This window comes from Sturnus vulgaris, chromosome 3 (assembly GCF_052056855.1).
Source record: "Sturnus vulgaris isolate bStuVul1 chromosome 3, bStuVul1.hap1, whole genome shotgun sequence".
Classification (NCBI taxonomy): Eukaryota; Metazoa; Chordata; class Aves; order Passeriformes; family Sturnidae; genus Sturnus; species Sturnus vulgaris.
The window spans coordinates 20,920,267-20,944,400 of record NC_142245.1 but is presented as its reverse complement, the minus strand read 5'-3'; the positions used below and the strand labels follow the sequence as shown (position 1 = coordinate 20,944,400).

The window sequence follows — 24,134 nt, the reverse complement described above, 5'->3', positions numbered from 1 at the left end:
ACTAGAAAAGCTTCTCATCAGCCTCTTCTGAAGTCTGAGGCACCCTGTTTTTTGATGTTTGCATTCTGAGTAAAATTGTCCCCACCAGTTCTAACAAATTGAAACACCAGGCTAATTATGGCAGCTAATGAAGTGTGTGGAATGGTCACAGCTTGTCGTGAAACTGTTCCTTCAGCTCAGATTAGAGTTTCATCAATCACTTTTTTAAACTGATCCAGAATTGCTTCTGCCCAGTGCTTGGCATTTTTAATGCTGTTTCTGTAATTGGTTTTTTCCCCAAAGCTTAGGCTATTTTTTGAAATATTACATTCTCAAGACAGGACTTACAAACCCCAGTTTATAAAAAAACATTTCATTATTGCCTCTATCAGCTGATCAAGTGCTAGAAAGCTAATAAAAGAAGCAGAAATATAAAATTTGATATATTGCTTTTAATCCAGCTAAAGGTAGCAATAAAGCATATACACATATATGTATATGAATCATTATTACTGTGGGCTGGATGTACACTGCAATCTCATGAGACATGGTTTGTGGGCTGGATGGTTCAAATCCCACTGAAAGACCTAAATGAAATGAATGACTTCTTCTTAGCTTATTTCCTAGTGGATTGTGGTCCTCCATATATCACTCAAAGAGTTTGGCATGATTTGTAGTTTTTGCAGATGCCCAAGCCTTTGGCAAAAGGAAGACCAAAATGTGTTGCTATTTAAAGAATTTCCACACGTCAGTTCAAATCTGAAGTCCTCAGAGAAGTATGGGAAACTTAACAGTATAACTTATATTGCTACTACACTGTCAATGAATAAATTAGCATATAAAACATTGTAAAATTTCCCAGTTCCTCTTCATTTATAAGATATAATCATACTCAGCTATACATTGAAAGTTCTGTATAGACATTAAGGGCGTAGAAGTTAAAGTCTGAGGCTAAATTCTTTCCTCAAAGTGGCCAGGAGAGTGTTGAATTTAGTTCAGAAGTTATCCAGCTGAATAAATGAAATAAACTTTTGCTTATGCACTACCATAGAATATCGCTGCACAAGTTGTCACATTTTGTGTATACATAACATGTATTCATATCAGAACCTGTGCAGCATGGTTTTAGTTTTTTAATTGCTCAACAATATATTTTTAAAATTTGTGCTAATAAGTGTAGTCCATATAATTTTTCTGAACAGTGTTGAATCTGTAACAATGTTTGGCTATAAATATCAGCTGTTCTTCTCCCCAAAGCTTCTAATCAGCAAGTTTGTCAGAACTAACTTCGTGCCAATGCCAAAACAAATCTGCAGCACCTGAGTGAGTAATCGCTGTAGCTGATGCTATTCCTGAACTGTATCAAAGAACTGGTGGATTTACACAGAAGAGTAAGTGGCACTGAAAACATGACACATAAAGAAAATATGTTATCATATATGAGTAAAGACAGAAAAAATAGCAATAGGTATTAGTCTAAAAGCTTTTGTTCCCATTTTATTGATTAATGAGAGCATTTGTAAACACTGGATGGGAGATGAATAGTTTCTCTAGTGTTAGCCAATCTGCAAAGTAAGCTGCCTGCAAAATGAGAAAATATTCCTGTTTGATAATTTCTGTTTCTTCTGAAGGTAGCTTGTATTTCTGGAAGAGGAAAGCTGGTTTTCTCTTTATCTTTCATCAGTGCTAGGACACATTGCTGACTCACGTTTAGCCAGTTGCCCACAAGGACCACTAGGTCCTCTTCTGCTGCCCAGCCTGTCAGCCTCCACTGCTCTGGGGTGAATCAGTGCCAGGTGCATTTGTCCATCCTGTGTTTTGTGAGGTTGTCAGGCCATTCCTGTAGCCTGTCTGTACCACTCTGAGTGACAGCCTTCAAGTGTCTCCATGGAACCCATTACTTTGGTGGAATCCAGGAACCTGAGGAGAGTGCATTCCTCCACCTCCAGGTCACTGAGGTAGATACTAAGATGGGCCCCAAGGCAGCACCTGAGGAAATATGTTGGTACCCATGTTCCAGTTGAGAAGCCATTTATTGCTACCCTTTGAACCTGAGACTCCAGGCAACTATTACATCTATTAGTCTGCACATCTAGACTATAATTTACCAGCTTGGTTAAAAGGATTCTCTGGGAGATTGTGTTGAAAGCCTTGTTAAAGCTCAGGCAGACAGCATCATCCTCTGTTCTTCTTTGATCTGCATATCTAGTAATTTCATCACAGAAAACAATCAGGTTAGAAAGTATCATCCAGAACCATGTGAAACCAGATGAAACTAACTGGAGTACTGGTTTTGCTGCATATCAGAAGCCAAATAAGATAAAAAATGTTTTCACTTGAGGATTTCAACTCAGAATTTTTCCTCCTTAACACCTGGTGGGCATGATTTTGGCAAGTTGGAGAGAATTGCAACTTGATCTGGGCAGGTTAAACACTTTCTGGCTTTAGTCTAGCAGGTTACAAGTGGTTCTGAATTTGTCTTGGCAGTGAGCACTTGGTGCTGGCTTATTTTCAGCTGGAAAGAGAATGTGGTAGTTGAACAGATTAGACAATGAAGGGGGCAGCTTACAAATGGCCTAAGTCAAGAAGTTGATCCCTAAATGCACTAGTTTCTAATGCAAGTCCTGTTGCTAGCAGAATGTGTGTGATGGACAAGACAAGAAGCTGGTTTAAAAATACAAATACTGTCATAAAAATATGTCCTTTACTTTTTTCATCAGATGCTTTTTAAGACTGTGATTTTTTGTACACAGGAATGTAGTGTTAGGCTCCACCTCAGATTTAATAACTTCTTTAAAGGGTTATATATTTCTCATTAGAGCGTTTTCATTCCTTGACAATGTTATTTATACGTCTTAACTAGATTAAGATGAACTTCTACTCCCCTTTTCAAAAATATTTTGTTAAAATACTCTGGAAGAGGTAGATATTTGCATGACAATAGCAAATAAACATCTCTTGGGATTCTGAATACTTACTGAACTATTTCAACTGCACATTTGTTTTTTAGCCCAGATTCAGTAAAGTTCAAGGGTATCCAAGTATGAAATAGCTTGTGGAGAAATTCACATTGGTTTCTTAATTTAATTTACTTGTTAAAAAAAGGCTACATAGTTGAAAAAATAGAGTATTAGCTTTGGCAATTTTGGTTCATATACAGACATTCAGCATAGAATTTGGATGATGTTGTTTTATAACATTGCCTAAAATATGGTACAGCATGCAGTGTAACTTTGTGTGGCAAACTATACTTGTAATATTGAAACTGACTCTGAACAGGTCTGAAAGCACCTGAAAAGTGTCTACATCAAGGTGGCTTATTCTTCTTTCATAGATTACCTTCGTACACATAAAGAAATTAATTAACTGAACAGTTATTTATAAGGGAGAATGTATTTCTTTCTAAAGCATTGCAAAGCTAGTCCATGTTTGAGAGGAAGGACCCAGACAGTGCCTTGCTTGCGGATCATTAATAAATGGAATAAATGAATATAGAAGATACAGCTGGGAATTCCACCCTTCCTTCCCCTTGGGCAACCACAATGACTGCAGGATACTAAGTAAATGTAACAAATGCAAATTTGGACCACAAATCTTCATTGCTGGTTATATTACACATGACAAAAAGGACAGCCTAGTTTCAGATACCAGGTCAATTTTGCAGAGGCAATACTTAGAGGAAAAAGTAATTTACTGGACCAAATCCTTCCTCTTCTTTTTTTTTTTTTTTTTGTCCTTCCTTGCACAAAACTTCCATCAAAGCCCAGAGATAATTTGCCTTTTCTTGTGAGAAAGGACAGTAAGGGTTGACATATTTGTAATCCTTAATGAACATGGCTATCACAGAATATCTAACTCGTTTAGGAATAGTTGTGCTTTTCTTCTACAGTGGCTCGAACTACTGCATTCTGCAGAGCACCATTATTTTCTGATATGTCATACTATGAATGGGGATATGCTTTTGTTCCTTTGTCCAAACTGCTTCTAACCATGCAGGAGATAAAATAGGCTCTTCTCAAGCCTAGAACACATCTTCTCCTACCTTGCACAGGTGAGGACAAGGAGTTTTAGAGCTTGGGTTTTTTTGTTAGCTGTTTCCAACTATCTCCAAAGCACAAATTAGCACAATTTAGCTGCTGAGCTATGAAAGGAAACTTCAGTGAGCACAGATGAGTAGTAGAACACTTCCTTCTCCAAATACTCCAGAAATGGAGGAATGGAGTTATAATTTCCATGTGAGGCTTTCCCAAGGGAGCACATATGGCTGTGCTGCTCCACATGAATCACACATGAAGTTTCTAAACCTTTGTGATTATCAAATCAATGGTTTTTCAAACTCATGCACCATCATTAGAAATCTTTCAAAATTTCTAGCAAGCACTGTTTGAAATTGGCTTCCTCATTTTTAATTCATAAAAGATAAAACATGTAAGAGTCAGTGATAGTTATAAATATCCATGAAAAATTAAGTGTAAAAATAATGAAATGTTAGTTACATAAATTAAATAGCAATTAATGTTTTCTCTTTCTGTTTGGAAGATAGGATATTAAAATAGTGTTGTTAAATTTCCTACTGTGAACATAATTTCCTGATTCTTTTTTACAACACATTATCATAATGTCAATAAAAGACTAAAACTAACAAATAAAAAAACCCTTTCCTGATGGAAGCGTAACACAGGAGGTTATAAAGTTGCCTTTTATGATGGCTATACAATATCATTATATTTTAAGATCTAATAGCAAGTTGATTCAAAGGGTAAGACTTACAAAGTCATTAAAGCAAGTAGAAAATTGCCTTCTACCATAGTCACCCAGTCTTTTTAAATCAAAGAGTTTTATTGTTGGTGGTGATGTTTGTATTTGCAGGAGGCAATTAGAGAATGAGTTAGACATCACAATCAAGCTTGTCAACAAGAACCATAAACTTCACTTGAAAAAAAGAAGTCAGTTTAGAAGGCAAATGGCAGAGAATAGAGGGAAACAGGATGATAGCATTTTGAGTCAGTTTGACCTCTGCTGTGTCTATCCACAATATGGAGAAGCTCATAAAATATCCTGTACTTACACGAAAACTTTATTGCTCCTACCAGAAAGAGCAAAATGTAGAGGTTTTCAAATTGGTAACAGTAGTAGTTGAAGGAGCAGGTAGATGTTGGCTCCTCCTTCTCCTCCACTGCATCTGTTGGTAAGCTGAACAGGGAAAGGTGCAATTCTACTCCCTTTGTCACAGCAGTGGTCACTTGTCAGCTGTGGGGCAGGGAACTCTGATTAGGCACACTTTTCCCTGGGAGTCAATACCTCTGTGCTGACACAATGAGATCCAGTCCCTAAGGCATGATCCAGGCTTTTGTTATTATCTCTTATTTGAAGGGACTGGTTGACCCAATTGGTTAACACATTAGCTTTTCAATTTTATAGCCTTAAGTCATAGAAGACCTCTTCCTTGGTTTTGTTTTTTTTTTTCCTCCACAGAAAGTAAAATTGGCAGCCTGTGCCCACCAGCCACAAAAACAGAGTTATGCCAAACAACTGTGTCCTGAACTTTATGGCTAATTAGCTGTTGAAGCTGTGCCCAAGAAATAGGTTCTGTTGCCCATGGGAAGAAGTGTGAAGCTGTTATTAATGTCCTAGCTCATATCTCTTAGTAAGTCTTATGAGCAGTGCTGCTTAAAGAGGCTAAATGTACAACAGGGAATTAAAAATTATAGTACCCCTTTCACTGACTGAAATATTGTAAACTTGTTACACTGGGGCCAGGATTGGTGTCAATGTACTTTGTGTGAAAAGTGCAATAGAAGCATTAGTATTTGACAGCCCTGGTTGAAATAAGTGAAATTAATGGAGCTCTTTTCATATACGACAAGGCCATGGCACCCCTTTCATGCTGCTTACAGACAGAGAAAAGTCAATACTTTTTTATTACTTGATGCTGACCTACATTTTGCACTACAAGTGCCAGGCCCACTAATTGGTTTCAGTTGTGAGAAAAGTTTGCCCCAAAGAAACACTGGAGCAGATAAATCAATCTTTTTTAGGGTAGCTTAGTGGGTTTTGAGCACTTGAAATGACATTTGTGTTGTATTGACAGAATAGGTTGTTACACTCATTTTGTCATGTCAGAAGGCCCTGTACTAGTTGGAAGTATTGTTAACCAGTATTGATAAATTTGCTGAGAATAAAAGTTAGCTGGATCAACATTTTACTTGTCTAACAGCTTGCTGTTTCTGGTTTGTTTCCTTGTTAGACACCTCTGTGGCTATTAACAGGTCAGGACTTACTATGATAGCTCAATTTAAAACTTTAATTTTACTATTGCAAGTATTAGGATCATAGGAAACACAAAAATATGACCACTTAGTGTTAAACAGGTGGGATTGTGGACGAGAGCTGTGCAGTGACACTTGGCAGCACTGCCTGGTTTCCAAAGGAGCTGTGTACATGGGATGTCTCCCAGCTTTGTGGGAAAGCAAGATTGCTCTGTGGCTTACCCTACACTAAGAATGAACCTGCTGTAGGGACAGTTGTGCAGAATTTCCCACTGCATCCTCTAAGGTCTTGGTGTGTATCTCTGGATATTGGTTTCAAAGTATTGTTTCCTGGTTTTACTACTCAGTAGCATGAAGACAGAATTATGATTCCAACAGTTGTGCTCATTTTTCAGTTATTTTTATGCCATTAATTGCTGAGAGAATTTACATTCAGAATAGGTGTTCTATAAAGAGAAGAACGGAAGAGGCCTAATGTCTTCATAGGAGCAACAGATACGATTCCAGCACTACAGAAGAGTTTTTCTGAGGTGCAAACTTTTCATGAATTGGTTTATCTTTTACACAGCACATGGTGCCACGGTTCACATAATGCATTTATACACTGTCTTTAGTATTTTTTGATTGACTCAGAAGAGGACTTGCTTTTCTGAATATCTGCTATTGATGGAATACGTTACATTTCAGAGAATACTTTTCATTATACAATTTATATTTGAAACTTCTGCACATTTTGCTTCTACTAACCCATGAAGGAAATCTATATTCATACAACCTAACACGAATTTATTCTCAATTCATGCAACCAAATCTCTACTTATTCAGTGAACCCAAGTTTTGTTATTACAGAGAAAAGAAATATTCTGTTAATCAGATAATGTGAGGTTATTGTATGCATATTGTTCCAAGTTTATCATATCCTTAACAGCTTCATAATTATTATGGAGTAGAGAGATTTGATATATGAAATTATCCTGAAGTGTGTATGCAGGACCTGAGAATAAATGGTAATAATAGTGCTCTCCGGCCTTAAAATGTGAGAGTAGATATGCTACTGCTGTTTGTCTATTCTTGCTTTGGTCTGAGGCAGCTGACTTTCTACTTCATTAAATTTCCAAGAAGATACTCAATTGTAATTCCTATCTCATTTTTGAACTGCATTTTTATATTACAGGATATTGTACAGCACTCTCAAAATCGCTTGGAAAGAAACACTGTTAGTACAAATTTGTTTCTAGAATATCACAGAAGTAATTTTCAAAGGCCTCCAAACCAATATGAAGGTCTACAAGGTCTTGTTCATTTGCCAGCATTTGTACGTGATCTGTATTTATGTAAGTCTGCATAGTCAGATGAAAAATGTCTTTGGAATTTGCTTTAATAACATTCCAAATATAGACTATGTAACCATTTGGCAAGTCTAATCAATGACATCAGAGTGCTGATTGAGACAAATCTTTGGTGGCTTTATGCCACCGTTTTGACTCCATTGTTTTGAACTGATGAGCTCACAAGCTCAAGTAGTCAAATGTATTGAAAGGGTCCATAGGTCTTGTTAAGCTCTGTCAGTTGAACTTGAGTCACTTACAATTTACTAGAGTGAAAGGAGTCAAAGCTGGACAAGTTTAAAAAGGAAGTGTTATATTAACTTTGGGAATTTCAAAGTAGGTCTCAGTGCAGAGAATTACAGGTCTCTGATGCTGAGAGTTATACAGCATGATTTAAGAATTATGGAAAAATTCCATAGAGCTCAGCTCCATGCTCCTGTGGCCCCAAGAGTGCAAAACTATAGGGTCAAGCTCACCAATATGTGTGAATTCATATTTGTAAGTCTATTCATTCTAGCTACCAAGCTATGGTATGCTACATAGCTATGCTATGTACCAAAGAGCCTAAATTCAAGATGATTCTTATGAGAATCAATGAGCAGTGCATCACTGTGCTTCCCTGCATGTTTTGAGTGGTCATTTCACCATCACATTAGATGCATGTGAGAACCTGGCCTCTAATTCCTTTCCCTTTATGCTGAGGTAGATCTTGCAAGGCTGGGTGGTGTTCTCAGACCTTACTTCATCTCTCTGTTGAAATCTGATTAAAATCTTTATCTTCAAATACAGAAAAAACAGAAACAAGATCTGTTTACCAAAAATATATTTATATTTTATATGCATGCTATGCAATTTTTACCTAGTATACATTCTAAACTTCTTTAATTAATGTAACTCCAAATCCAGCATGCTTTTATTTCTGCGTCAGACTCCATAATGTTTCCTAAATGTGGTCAAACATAACTGCTGCCATCATAATCAGAGCCAGTTGTTTAAATGCTCAGTTGTGAGTATCCAGTGGAATAGTTTTAAATAACAAGATAAACAGTACAGCTGCCAAACCAAAGTAATCTTACACTGAGGGGGCGTGTGGCACAAAAAAATTCCTCTTTGTCATTTTGATTTGAGTTTGAAGCTGGACCTGGGCTTAGTTCCAGCTCAAAAACACTGTTCACTTCAAAGGCTCCTAAATCGTCCCAAGGAGCTAATTTTGGCAGCCAATTGTTTTTGTTTGGCCAGGAATCCTAATAGCAAAAGCCGTCTGCTCCAGCAAATGAAGATCTCTGCAATGCTCAGCTTTCCCATTCCTGATTGTATCCTGATATGGGGGGTGCACAGGTTTTACTGGTTTCCCTGTCTCACCCCGTGTTCACCACTTATCAAACTGTTCACAATTTGTTAAGCTGTATGTAACTGTCCTGCATGTTAATTAATAAGATACTTTCTGTTTTAAAAATAACGGATACCATGTTCTGCTCTGAATTACTGCTTAATCCTAAATTATTGCTGGATTATCTGCTTGCTTTCTCAGCAACTAGAGCCGGTTTGTTGATTTTTCCATTCCCATGAACAGAATTAGTCTGGTTAATTTACTGAATTAAATATAACTAGCTTCACTTTAGAAGGAAACCATTTGCTATTGTGTTGGAGATACTATAATATTTATTATAATCATTATATGGATAACTTTTCCTATGGTAAGAAGGTACTTGTGCTGCTGAACAGACACTGAAAATTAGAATATTGTGCCATTCTAAAAGTTTAATATGAAAATATACAAATAGGCTGTTTCTGTTGAATAAGAAATTGGCCAGTACAAGGCATAGAGAAACATTAAAAAGTAAATCTTGTGAATTGTTTAGGAATGGGATAGTACTCACTTTCACACCACACATGGATTATTTACTTTTGAATGTATGTCTACCTTGCTATTTTAAGATTTATGCACCAGAATTTTGGAGGAATCATAGTAAACAAATTTAAGTATGAGATACATGGTCTCAGTTTGTGCAATGCAGATGAACTGCAGTGTTTGCATGAAGCTTACTAGAAGTCAGAGGTGCTCTGTTGATAGAGATTCAGCTGAACTGTGGTATGTGAAGTAGCTAAACCCAAATTGTCCAGGGAATGATAATTCTGTTTCATGTAATTAACAAAAAAAAGGTTTTGTTATCTTTTGAAGAGAAAATGAAGCCTTTCAGATGGCTCTTGTGAGTTACACAGGTGTGGGTCAGGGCTTTCTCTGCCAGTGAGCCACGGGTTGGTGAAAAGAAGCCCCCAGTCAGTGCGGTGTCCTGGAGTGGGCAAAGAGGGGAAAGGGAAAGAGGGGTGTGGCAAAGAGGGGTGTGGCAAAAAGAGTTGTGGCACATCCCTGAGGGCGTAGCACGTCTCTGAGGGCGTGGCACAGCAGTTTTCATGGCAGTTCGTGCAGGTAGGGCTGCAGGTTTCTTCCTGCTAACAAGGCCTGCTGTCTGTTGTTTGCTGTGCTTCCGTTGGTTGGGTTTTGGGGCTTCTGTTAGTAATGGTCTGTACATGATTGAAAACTGTGGTGAGTACAGGTATGTGTAACCAAGTAGAACCCCCAAAAAGGATGTGTCTGTACAGACCCATTCCTGTGTGGAGTGTTTGAGCTTACCAGTGGTACCAGGGCGTGTTGCAGAAGAAGCCTGCCCACGGTGTGAACAGGTGAATGATCTCCTTTCGCTGGTGGCTGAGCTTAGGGAGGAAGTTGAAAGACTAAGAAGTATTAGGGAAAGTGAAAGGGAAACAGATTTGTAGAGCTCCGCCCTCCCATCCTCGAGGGAGGCCCACCAGGAGTCAGAGGACTCCCAAACCTCCCACTGTCAGGCAATAAGAGGACACCTGGTCGATGAAGGGGAGTGGAAGTGGGTCCCTATTCAGGGAGGCCATAATAAAAATTCCTCCCAACCCTCATCCCCTAGCCAGGTGCCACTTCAGAACAGGTACAAGATCCTGGATTTAGAGAGTCAGAAAGATGATTTAGAGGAAAAGGATCTGACCAGTGAGCCTCCCAATTATGCTTCATCTGTGAGACAGATCACCACCTCTAACATCTGTTGCTTGTAAAATAGAGGTGAGCTGGTGGGAGATGTGATGGTTGGAGGCCTCTTGGGGCACAGTGATCACAAAAATATAGAATTCTTGATATGTGGTGAAATCAGGAGGAACATCAATAAGACTTTTACACTGGATTTCCAGAGGGCAGACTTTGGCCTATTTAGGAGACTTATTCAAAGAGTTCCTTGGGAAGCAGCCCTTAAAAACAAAGGAGTCCAGGAAAGGTGGATGTGCTTCAAAACAGAGATCTTGAGGGCACAGGAACAGACTGTCCCTGTGTGCTAAAAGATGAGTTGACAAAGCAAACATCTGGCCTGTATGGGCAACGAGGTTTTGAAGGAACTTAGGAATAAGAAGAGGATGTATCATCTTTGGAAGAAGGGTCAGATCTCTCAGGAAGTATTTAAGGGGGCTCCTAGGGCATGTAGGAAAAATATTAGGGAGGCCAAAGTTCAGTATGAACTAAAAATGGCAACTTCTGTAAAGGACAATAAAAAATGTTTCTACAAATATATTAATGGTAAAAGGAAGGATAAGACCAATCTTTGTTCTCTATTGGATGAGGGAGGGAACTTAGTAACTGTGGATGAGGAGAAGGCAGAGGTGCTTAACACCTTCTTTGCCTCAGTCTTTAGTGGGAAGATGGCTTGTCCTCAGTACAACTGTCCTCTTGGGTTGGCAGATGGTGTCAGGGAGCAGAATGGTGCCCTTGTTGTCGAAGAGGAGGCAGCCAGAGAACTGCTGAGATGCTTAGATATTCATAAATCTATGGGACCAGATGGGATCCATCCCAGGGTGATGAGGGAGCTGGCAGATGAGCTTGTGAAGCCACTCTTCATCATTTACCAACAGCCCTGGCTCGCTGGGGAGGTTACAGATGACTGGAAGCTGGCCAATGTGACACCCATTTATAAAAAGGGTGGGAAGGAGGATCCTAGTAATTATAGGCCAGTTAGCCTGACCTCAGTACCAGGTAAGGTTATGAAGCAGTTTATACTAAGTGCCATTATGCAGAAATTACAGGATGGCCAGGGTATCAGACCCAGCCAGCATGGGTTTAGGAGGGGTAGGTCATGTTTGACCAACCTAATCTTATTTTATGACCAGGTGATCACCTGGTGGATGCAGGAAAGGCTGTGGATGTTGTCTATTGGGTCTTCAGCAATGCTTTTGGCATTGTCTCCCACAGCACACTCCTGGAAAAGCTGGCAGCCCATGGCTTGGACAGGAGCACTCTGTGCTGGGTTAGGAACTGGCTGGATGGCCGGGCCCAGAGAGTGGTGGTGAACGGTGCTGCATCCAGTCACCAGAGGTGTCCCTCAGGGGTCTGTGCTGGGGCCAGACCTATTGATGACATGGATGAGGGTATTGAGTCTTTCATTAGTAAATTTGCAGATGACACTAAGCTGGGAGTGTGTGTCGATCTGCTGGAAGGTAGGAGGGCTCTGCAGAGGGACCTGTAACAGTTGGAATGGATGGGAAGAGTCCAACAGGATGAAGTTTAATAAGCCCAAGTGCTGAGTCCTGCATTTTGGCCACAATAACCCCCTACAGTGTTACAGACTGGGGCTGGTGTGGTTGGACAGTGCACAGGCAGAAAGGGACCTGGGGGTGCTGCTCAACAGCTGACTGAACATGAGCCAGCAGTGTGCCCTGGTGGCCAAGAAGGCCAATGGCCCCTGGCCAGTGTCAGCAATAGTGTGGCCAGCAGGAGCAGGGAGGTCATTCTTCCCCTGTACTCAGCACTGGTGAGGCCACACCCTGAGTGCTGTGTCCAGTTCTGTCCCCTCAGTTTAGGAAGGACATTGAGACACTTGAGCACGTCCAGAGGAGGCAACGAGGCTGGTGAGGGGCTTGGAACACAAACCCTGTGGGGAATGACTGAGGGAGCTGGGGGTGTTCAGCCTGGAGAAAAGGAGACTCAGGGGTGACTTTATCACTGTCTACAACTCCCTGAAAGGTGGCTGTAGCCAGGTGGGGTTGGTCTCTTTCTCCAGGCAGCAACTGACAGAACCAGAAGACACAGCCTCAAGCTGCACCAAGGGAGATATAGGCTGGACATTAGGAAGAAGTTTTTCACTGAAAGAATAATAAAGTATTGGAATGCTTTGCCTGGGGAGGTGGTGGAGTCACCATCCCTGGATGTATTTAAAAAAAAGACTGGATGTGGCACTTGGTGCCATGGTCTAGTTGTGGTATTAGGGCATGGGTTGGACTTGATGATCTTGGAGGTCTCTTCCAACCTAGTTATTCTGTGATTCTGTGAAACTGGGAAATGTGCTGAAAAGATGAAACTTTTCGCTTTCATTCACTCATGGCCGCAGACATTCCATGAAGACGTTTCAATTTCATCTACTTTCACAGGGCTGCTTGTTGGCAATACAGAACAGTACAAAGAATTCAGACCAACTTCTTAAAAATGAATCATCAGATCCTAGAAAGCTGAGAGTTCATCTGTAGCATGTTACTTTCTAAAAGTAAAAAGCCATTTTAATGCTAACCAAGTATTTTCTATTGTTATACTATCCTCAATCCTTCAGGTTCAAAGAAAATAGTTTTATGAAGAAGGTTTTAAAACGTTGTTCTTAAATGCCATGGACTTGCAAATAATTTACCATGAGTATTTATTAGTAATTAGACAAATCAAAATATGGTTTAGAACACTTAGTTTGTTTTACTTTCTTGTTTGTTGGCTGAATTGACATTGTACTCTTACGACTCTTAAGCTTCACTTGTGTTTCCCTTATTCAATTTGGATTTTTAAGTATTTACATTTAAAAAATTGAATGTAATAAGCAAGAACTTTACCAGGTAAAAAACATGTTCTGGAATTACCCCGCTTATCCTAATCAATTTATTGCCACTGGTACTTGTATATTATCATTTTTTTTAACCATTTCTTATGGAGCTGTTTTAATACCTATATTTCAGTGTTAACCAGGGTAGAAAAGTTAAAATACTGCAAGGCTATTATTCTTTCTTTAACCTGTCTGGTTACCAGGGAGAAGAATAAACTTTTGCATACCATGATTTTCTAAAGACTAAAATAAGATGCAGTTCCTAAAGCAGGAGATTTCTGCAGTTCTTATAGTTGCTGAGAGTTTGAAATACATATTTGCTTTCAATTAAATCCATTATTTTGCTCCTCTTCAAGGTAACATTCATATAATGTAAAAATGTATATTTAATATTCACTATTTTGCATAATTTGCATTCTATTGTATATAATGAAATATAACTAGAAGATAATATTTAGAAATCTAAAATACCTTAAAAAAAGGCAAACCCATTTAAGCCTAACTTATTTTTTTTTGTCTCTCTTTTCTTTAGGACTTTGAAACACTGTTTTCATCGATTGTTCTCTTTGAAAAGTTTGGAAAAACTTACTCCAGCACTGGGCAAATAGCATAATTGTCCTGGAAACTACAAACCATATGACACATGAAAAGTAGTCAATAAATGTATTTCAGCAAATACACAGCAGCATGTTGACTGAATGTCCCATAAAATACTCTTTTTTGCGATGTATACTGTGTCTGAAGTAATTTTAATTGATTTTGCTTGAGCTTTAGGCAATATGGCTTCCAAGATTTATTAAAAAAATTTAAAAAAATATATTATCTTAAGGAAATTATTTCTGAAAATGCTGTATTTTGTTTAGTATAAATAATGTAGGATACAATACCAGAGTCATCAAGTAAAATACTCAGAATCACATTTATTTAGTACACATTTGTAAGTGAGGTTAACATTAAAAAAGGAAAACAGTGCAAGATTTATAGCTCTTCTTTTTTCCACACAACTCTAAGTGTATCTGGTTCATTACTGTTGTTCATCATCTTCAGAGTTGTTAGGTATCCCTCACTGATCTGTGGTTTCAGAAGTGCAGGATAGGCATTTACATGGAAGATAAGATCCTATTTTAAATCCTGTTAGCATTTCTGTGAATGAAAGAACTTCAGTTTTGAAAAAAAAATAAAATTCTGGAAACATATATACCTGATTACTAGGTCAGTTTTTCTATTTCCATTTAATTTTCTCTATCAGAACCTGTGCATTTACTCCTATCCTGTATGCCATGAGTATACAAAATCATGTGATGCTTGGTCAGAAGAACACATCTGATGACACAAAACTGATGCTTGTTTCCTCTGTTCATTAACAAGCAGTCCTGCAAAATGCTGAGTAGCCTCAGAGCCCATTCACTTCAAAAGGCTCAAAGAATTCAGCATCATGGGAAGATCTCAGCATATCTAAAGATCAAATTATCAGCTGGTCCTTAAAATAGAGTGAGTGAATTTTTACAGGAATTTTATGCTGAGTTTTCTATGATACCATATTTGCTTTTCATAACATTTGACTATATTTGAATCAAATATATCTGTTTATCTGTTACTCAATGGTAGGCTTCTTTATTACTAGAGTTTATAATGTGATTCTTGTGGCCCTTATAAATGTGAAGAAAACCTTGATGTTTGTATGAATACTTTCTGGACCTGGTCTAGTGGAAGGTGTGCCTGCTCATGGCATGGATGTTGGATCTGGATGAGGTCTCTTGCAACTCCAGTCATCCTCTGATTCTATAAACCAGGAGTCACAAATTTCCTTTCTATAGGTTTTCACCTGTCAGGCTATGAGAAAAAGTTTTACTGCTACCACACACCTAAATAAAAGCCCTTCCAATACATTCCAGCAGGTTGCAAGAGCAGGCACTGTGCTGTACTGCTATTACTTTTTGGAGCTTGTTATTTTTGAGCTTTAAAAAGTTTATTTCTGTTCTGAGAAATTAAGTCTGAAAAGCGGGAAGCAGCCACCCCAGTGGCTGAGTTTCCCAGATAACATTTAATCTGATCCAATGTATCAGAGTGCTTTAGTTGTTCCTGGAAGGGATTGAACACGAGACACTTGTGCAAAACTGTTGATGAATAAAGATGGGACAGTAATTTTTATATGTGAGAGCTATCTATTTGATTGCTTCAGCTTTAAGGTAGTTCATCACAGTAATTCACCCTGTGATGCCTCTTTAACTCCATACCACAGTTTCCCATCAGTCCGATTAGAAATGGCAATGCCTTTATCAGATTAATTTTTCTTTCTCTTTCTTCCTTTCAGTATCTCTGACCCCAGGACAAAGCAAAGCCTCACACAGCCTGTACTGCAGGATGGTAGTGCTCATGGCTGAGGGGCCAGAGCACAGAGGGAAGTTAAACCCAACACTTCCAACTGGACTTGTTTGATACATACACACACACCTTTCCTCCTCTTACCAAAAGAACCCCAAAACTTTTCAGTTTCTAAGCAGATAACCAGAAATATTCTTACACAAAACCAGGTCTGTTTACTTTATCATCTAAATAAACATCCACAAAACCAATAAACTAGTAAACATATTGCCTGTGAGGTTTGGATTTTGGGCATGTTTTTCAAATTGCACTTCACAGGGAATCCAATATTCTTTTTCAGGAGTTCAAACAGAATTTATGTCATTCATGGGCATATAGCATCAAAACTATTTTGTGTGGCCACGGTGTAACCCCAGAATCCTTTTATTTATCATTAAATGCATTCAACACTTACTCATTTACATTTACACAAACCATTTGATAATTATTCTAGAGGGACCATTTTGTTCTGCTGTCTTGCTTAAATCTAAATGTTGGCATGTGGCAAACTTACAATTTTAACTAAAGCCAGTTAAAGCTAAAATTTTGATATTTTCATTCACTGCAGTAATATAATCAAGACTGGAAGAATTTTGATGATATCATTGTGTAACCAACTGTAAGTGTAAATAGTGATTGTGTAAGTGCTTTTATTTTACTCCTGTATAACTTTCTTCCTAATATAGTTTACCCTTCTGTTTTAATTATCAAATTGTTTTTTCTAGTATATTTGGCTATTGTATTTTTAATATTTTATATACTCTGGGTTTTCCTTATTAATAAAGTTGTTGCTTTATAACAGTATGTTGTGTACTTCACAGAAGACATTTCTATCTTATAGGAGATGTTAAAATCTATTCTCACAATACAAAATCTTAACACGCAGAAGGGCACCAGGAAATAAGGCACTAAGAAATGAGCTGAACACTCTGAAAATTTGTAAGGGACTCCGGGACCTTGAAGAGTCTGCAAGACTTGTAGCCTCTTAGAAATGTGGTTGGCTATGACATTTAGCAAAACTCTCACAGCTGTACGTGAAAATCAAAGAGAATCACTGTGATGGCAGGGAAATGCACAAATATCAGTTTTCAGAAAAAGAAGAATGTACTGAATATATTTCAGTTAATTGTAGTTGAACAAATGCGAAGAGTAAGACATCCATAGCTGAACTCTAGCAAAAGACCTGATTGCTATTCTCTCCTATAACAAAATATGGCCTTCAATGTACAGCAAGACAATAATGTTCTTCCTTTTCAGCAGCAGAAAAGTAGTTTTTATAATTTGAACTGATTTAGTTCATAAGTACAGAAGAGAATAAAATACTGTTTGGATTTTTCCTACTGCATGTCTGCAGAGTCTTAAAGAGACATTTAGAAAACAGCCCATACTGAGAAGAGCCCATTCTACCAGCTCAATACCAGAGCATCTCATGATGTGTCACTAACATATTTTTGTCTTACATACAAAAGGCCTAGAACATAATACATTTATGGCACTTATATCTGAGCAATTTTTATAGATCATAGATCTTGAGAAAGTCAAATAATAATGTTATTTGGTTTGTATCAGATGCATTGGCCTACCTGCCAGAGGCTAAGCATTCAAAGCCTCTTTGCACCTCCTTGCTAATGACCAATGATCTTTGGATTCAACCACCTGTGGGGATGGCAGCGCTCGTAGAAAGATGCAGGCACGGTCATTAAAAGGGAACAGCTATGTGCAAAAATTGGCTCACAACCTGTCTCATCCTGAGAAGCTTCAAGTATATTAGAAAATGTCTGGTAACATCTATTCTTACCAAAACTATCTGCTATTGCTCAACGGATTAAAGATCCTTCAGTATTGCTGCCCAATAGGTTTTTTTCGTCTGCTATATAGCTGATGTTGTAAACACAGCAAAATCTCTTAATTTAGGTAATTTAAGAGCTGCCTTCTGGGCTGATCCAAGATGTTCTCTACACTTGTCATGAGAAACATTTAGCTTGCAATGCCCTCTAGAGGCAGATTTGCCATAGTAGTGGTGGTACCTGCAAATAAGCTCTTGGTCCAGTACTGAAGCTTTCAAGAAACATGTTTGGACTTTTCTCTTTGTTGTTTTTGTTTTGTTGTCTTCTTTTTTTTTTTTTTTAGACATATGTCACAATTCTTTAGGAGCAGTGATCTAGAAACATTATGGGCTCTGCAACTGATCTACGTGCCTCATTCTGGACTTGTACTGCAGGTGCTTCCAGCTGAGATGGGGCCATATTTAAACTGCAAAGCAATATGGTGATGCTTGCAAACAATAATGGATCTTTACACATCAATGCTTGACATTGAATAACACTGTGAAAATACCCAAATTAAAAATGTTTCTAACAGCTTACTGTTATTGCAAATGATGTTTGCCACATGCCCTCCATAAATCCATGGCTCTCAGTTTAATGAGTTTAGAAGTTCTGCTTAGTTGAATGAGGTTCTCTGTCTTGTCCTGGCAGCCATGCGCTCCTATGCACAGAATAGCAGAGACTGAAAAGCAAAGGAGGAGCATAATTCCTTAATAACAAAATCTGGGTTGTCACAAACTAGAATAAAAACACTACAACAAGGGAGTCACATCCATATAATCCAAAACAGAATTTGAGCCTTGAAGCTTTTATTTCTCTTCATTCATATAAGATTTTTTTGGGATGAATTTTCTTTCACTGGTTGACAAAGCTTTCTGGTAGGCCTGGAAAAATGTCAGAAAAGAGGCTCAGGCAATGCTGGCTTGGCTTCATATTCTTCCATCTTTTAATAGTTCAGCTCATTAATGATAAAATCATCTGGCTGCTGGCACAATCAGATGCAGTCACTTATCAGTACATTGAGTTCAGTTTATAGTACTACGATTCATATTCGTGATCAGAGGATGCAGTGGAGCAATTCATTTGTGCACTGCTGCATTAAGCAATCACTGCCAAAATGTGACATATTGAGAGTATGCATTAAACTGCTTCCTTTGAGCATCTTTGAGTAAAGAAAATCCCAAGTGCAGAAATCTGTTGAGATAAATCACTCAGCCACTTCAAGAAGAATGTTGAGATTCCATGTATATAATATTTAGTTTAAAAAAATCCATTTACTGCTGCTATTGTACATGTGGCATGGTCACATCCTCAAATGCAAGTTTAGATTACTTTAACAGCTAATAACATGTACAAACTAGATCCAAATTATCCCAAACTGAACCCTCTTTCTTATTCTTAATTTATTTTTGCTGTCTAATGAAAGTTAAGGTTGTTCTTGTCTTGGCTGAAGATGCTCTACAATCTCATAACCCCAACATTTTATGCTCTATATGTCATGGTAAAAATAAGGGGCACATGCAGTCTGGACATGCTCACAGTGACTCAGGTTTTAGGAAGGGAGAGTGCTTATAAATTTATAAATTACTATTGTGAGAAGAAGGTGAGGCCAAGTTTAGTCACCTTCTCACTTACTCAAAGTTTGTAGCGTGGTATAGTGGTGATTCCCTGTCCACATGCTTCACTTGATTCCATCAGATCATTTTCTACATATCAGCTTTTCTTCAGATCTATAAACTCTGATCTACTCAGTGGTAAGAAAAGAGGAAAGAAAGAAAGAAAGAAAGAAAGAAAGAAAGAAAGAAAGAAAGAAAGAAAGAAAGAAAGAAAGAAAGAAAGAAAGAAAGAAAGAAAGAAAGAAAGAAAGAAAGAAAGAAAGAAAGAAAGAAAGAAAGAAAGAAAGAAAGAAAGAAAGAAAGAAAGAAAGAAAGAAAGAAAGAAAGAAAGAAAGAAAGAAAGAAAGAAAGAAAGAAAGAAAGAAAGAAAGAAAGAAAGAAAGAAAGAAAGAAAGAAAGAAAGAAAGAAAGAAAGAAAGAAAGAAAGAAAGAAAGAAAGAAAGAAAGAAAGAAAGAAAGAAAAGAAAGAAAGGAAAGAAAGAAAAGAAAGCAAGCTTTGATCACTCATACATAAGAAAACAGGTGCTAAATTTCCTTTGAATGTGCCCTTAATGTAGCTTTTCTTGCTTGAGTAGGACTGTTCTCAATGTGTTTCTCTCATTAGTATTTTTGCCAAAATCTGTGCCTGTGAATCACTGGTAAGAGGAGGAAATAGGAATAGCATGTAAAAAAAAATATATGAAATGGGCTGCTCATATTTTCTGTTTTTGCAGCAATAATAATCTCTCTCGTGCCTGGTGCTCTCCTGTGTTTTGACACTGATCAAAAGTTGCTGACATGGGTCTCTCTTTAGTTCAGAAGGCATTTTCTGGCTTCATTTTTCCTATTTTTCAGATTCATGTCAGATAGGTGCGATTCCTGTGTACCTGCTAGGAATCATTCACCCTCATGTTTTTTTGTTTGAACTTTGCTTTTATCATCCCACTGGATCCATTTCCCTGCATCATAGGACACTTCTACTATATGCTAACAATGGTATAAAAATGTTCTATGGAAATTAGTTAAAGATCAATTGGGAGTAAAAAGCTCAAATCTTTAAAATATTTGTGTTTGCAATATTTCTCTCCCTCTTAAGATCCTGTATCTCCTCCACCACCAAGTGTTGCCATCTGCAGATGAGAGGAGAACTGGTTTGCCATCAATCTTTTGCTCTAGACAGCAGAGCAAATGGAGTATTCTGAAGCAGTCTGTGTGGCTCTTAAACGAAACCCAGACATTTATTTGAAACAGAAGGGGCTTTCTGACTCTCCCCAGTCTCCTGAAAAAACCTTTGACAGTGCCATAAACATAATCATTATGGAACTCTTAGTCTAAGTTTATATCTTAATCTCACTCAGAATATATAAACATATGTTATGATACATTTTCTAAAATTTAGAATAATTCTAAATCTTACTTAGTCCAGATGATTACTTTTATTTTTCAAGTACCTTAGATAACTAAGTAAGTTAGGCCTGTAAGTAACTTAAATTTGAGTTATAAATTAAGTTAAATGTTGTTAAGAGTTGTTCTTTTGAGAAACTGTTAAATTTAAATTCTAAGTCAAGTTTAAGTACTTTTGAGTGCCTTTAAGCCTTTAGGCTGTATTGCTTTTGTCCTTGCCCTTTCCATCCTTTTGTCACATGCACCTAAACACACACACACACACACACACACACATACACACACACACATACATAGTTCTCAGTTTATTTCTGTTTTGATTGACTGGATTTTCTTTGTTGCTTTTTTTCTCTTGAAGTGCCTAAACCATCTCATAAGTAGCAGAGCAAACCTTTGCCAATGAACTCTGTCATGCTGTTGCTTAATATTAAATCAGGTGTTTACCATCTCCTAGCTGGTGATTCTTTAAGTGAGCTCAAACACTTGTTTGTAACCCTGGGACCATACTAGGGGCTGCTGGGAGCAACTGGGAATGGCAGGTGTGCACTGGAGGTAACTGGGATATACTGGGAGTGAAAGAGATCATACTGGGGGCAACTGGAACCATGCTGGGGCAACTGGGATGATTGGGAATGAGCATGCTGAGAGCACCTGGGATATACTGGGAGTCAGGTCGAGGTTTATGGTTTGGTTTAGTGTTACATTTATGTGTGTATATATATTTATATCCATACACACTTGTCCAGCATTCTGCCCACTACATTCTTGCAGGGATCTGTTATAGGGATGGACATTGCTACAGTTTCACAAACGTTCATGTGTCTTTATCAGAATAGAGTCTCTTGTTTGCTGCTCCTGCTTCTGATATTAAAAGAAAAAGAAAAGTATTTCAAAGGGAAGAGCGAGTAGAAGTTTGAGAGCCATTGCAAAGGAGCAAAAAAAGTAGTGACTGGAAGAACTGTAGAAACCATCCTGCTCATTGACATTTATTGGAACAGTGACATTTATTGGAAATATTGGGAACACTTTATCCAAGCTTTAAGCAGGAAAATGGAAAAGAAAGTCTGTTCTGGGCAGTGGTATGAGTCACTGAGTGCTTGGTGCAAGGCAGTAATGGCAGTAGTTTTTAGTCTATGCACAGTGACTCAAAGCCAGATCTCTGTGGTAAGGAATTCAGTGTAAGTCATGCTGCCCATGAGAAGGCAGGAATTCTGACTGAGACCACTTTCCATTGCCTGGTACCACAGCTCCTGCAACTTGTTAGTTTGTCACTTGCAGTCTCATGACAGTTGAGGAGGATGACCGTGACAGACAGCTGTGTCTGTTAGCATCAGAGATGGCTTATGTCTGACCTACTTCTGGCAATGATTAACACATGATTTAGCTCTCATTCATTTCTATTCATGGTCATATATCTCACAGCTGTTGCTGAACACCAAGAATCAGGAAAGGTTTTTGATGACTCTATACAAATGCATCATCAAACGGTGAGATCTGATCATTTACAATAACAAGTTATGATTCTTGTTAAAAAAATAAGAATACTGGCTCCTGTTGCTCTGAAGTTTTTATTTCTGTTTAACCACTAGCATGTTCTAGAAATGTTAAAACAGTGATGATCTATTTAATTTATCATAAAAACTATTGGAATGTTTATTTAATTTCTCACAGCTCCTATGTGTTGAGATGAAATCACCTAATAATAACGAGATGAATAATTATCTTACGAGATGAATAATTATCTTTGAGATGTTTGAAAGATTTCCAATTCTTGTTCAACATTTTATTTTTACAATGGAGATTGCATGATTCCTTCTCCAGTATAATTGTACCAAAAGGGGCAAGGTGCTTTTGCTGCATCAAAATTTAACATATTTACATCTCGGCCATGATAACAAAGAAAAAGTTATAGATCTGTGGCCAATAGGGAATTGGCAGTGCTGCCATAGTTCCATATGCATGGACTTAAAAATTCATAGCTTTGTTAGGGATAGCATGTGGAAGTTCATTTGATGTTCAGTAGCAGCCTGGTAATTAACCACATCTGGACTGAGAAAGTATCTCCACTGACTGAAAATATTTCTGGCAAGTTTACTTATCTACCTATTGACTAAAAAGGCAAAAAAGCACATTGTGCAAGCATAGCCCTTTCGTGGGAAGTTTTAGAAGCTCTGAGTGAGGGCAGGCATATGTGAGGGTTTGAACATTAACAATTAGCTTGAATTCAGACAGTATTACAATTTTTGAAAATCTGTCCCATGATACCATCTTGAGATCCCCACAAATAACAAATGTAAAATCTGGCTCTTTTGAGTATCTTTCTTCCTGTCCCCTATAGTTTTCTTTCACTTGTTTGGTTCTTCTTCAATAAAGATTGCTCCAAATATCCAAAGATTTCGATGGTACCTGCTCACCTCTCACTCGTCTTTGCTTCTGCTCTGCAGAAATCTGACTGATATAGACAAACTTGTAAAGGTGGTCAGATGCAAAAGATTTTCACAGCTGTTCTTTTTGAGGGCATTCAAGTTGGAAAAATGTGTTTTTACATCAGTTGTTTTTTAAGAGCAGATACAGAATTGAAATTCTGTACAGAATTTCTTTATCTTCAGATAAAGAAAGTGCAAGTATTTATTTACGAAGCTGATTGTATTAATGGGTGAAAAAATTGTTCTGATTATTTAAGAAATTAGAACAAAGTGAAACTTGTGTTTCAGTCTTGTGAATAATGTTTGATATAATTTTGTTATTCATAGAATTTTCTCAAAGTCCAGCAGGTAGGCAGAAATAATATATTTTTTATATAATTGTAGGTTTATGTCCTCTTGGGAAGAAAATAGCAATGTCTGTGCCAATGATTCTTGAGAATTCTTTCTTCTGGGAAGCTCAGATTCTATTATAAATATGAAGAGCTCATATAAACAGCTGAAATTTGGAAGACTCAGATTTTCTCCTCATTATGTGTATATAAAGATAGATGGAGAGAAGATTCACCTTGAACAAGTCACTACTAACCTTCTGCTGAGCTTGAGAACTAGTAGGCTGCCCCAGTTTTTACACTGATAAAAGGAGTCTGGCCATGCTGTTTTCTCAAAATATGTTGATAAACTGTCTCTTCACAGCAAGAACACATTTAGCTGATACATCTGTTACTCAGATTGTCACAAAGAATTAGCAAATCAATTCAAATATTAAGTATTTTATTGCTATCTAGGAGTTAGAAGCAAGGACTAGAGGGATCAGTCTTGGCACTTGCTATGCAAGAATTTTTAACTGAATATTCTTACAAACAACTGAGTAATATTCTCTAACAAGAGAAAGTAGTTAAAGACGGCAAAAGGATTTTGCTCAACATTTATTTTTATTCTAATCAAAATTTTATAAGCAGAAAAGAAAATGACTTTACAAGAGAGATTTAAAATCCAACTGAGAAGGGACATCAGAGTGATGGGGCTAACCCTGGTCAGGGTCCTGTCCGTGGGCCCAGTCCAGAGGT

General features: G+C 37.8%; 1 protein-coding gene across 2 annotated transcripts in view; it reads left to right on the top strand.

The window, feature by feature from the left end:
* SPATA17 (spermatogenesis associated 17) overlaps positions 1-14,427 on the top strand; it is an 87,251-nt gene extending 72,824 nt beyond the window's left edge. For both annotated transcript variants that reach the window (XM_088161164.1, XM_014876884.2), the window contains one exon: positions 13,985-14,427. In XM_088161164.1, coding sequence (XP_088017290.1) covers positions 13,985-14,065 — 81 coding nt within the window. In that variant the 3' untranslated portion in view covers positions 14,066-14,427. The remainder of the gene's footprint in view (positions 1-13,984) is intronic.
* Positions 14,428-24,134: the final 9,707 nt, after the last annotated feature.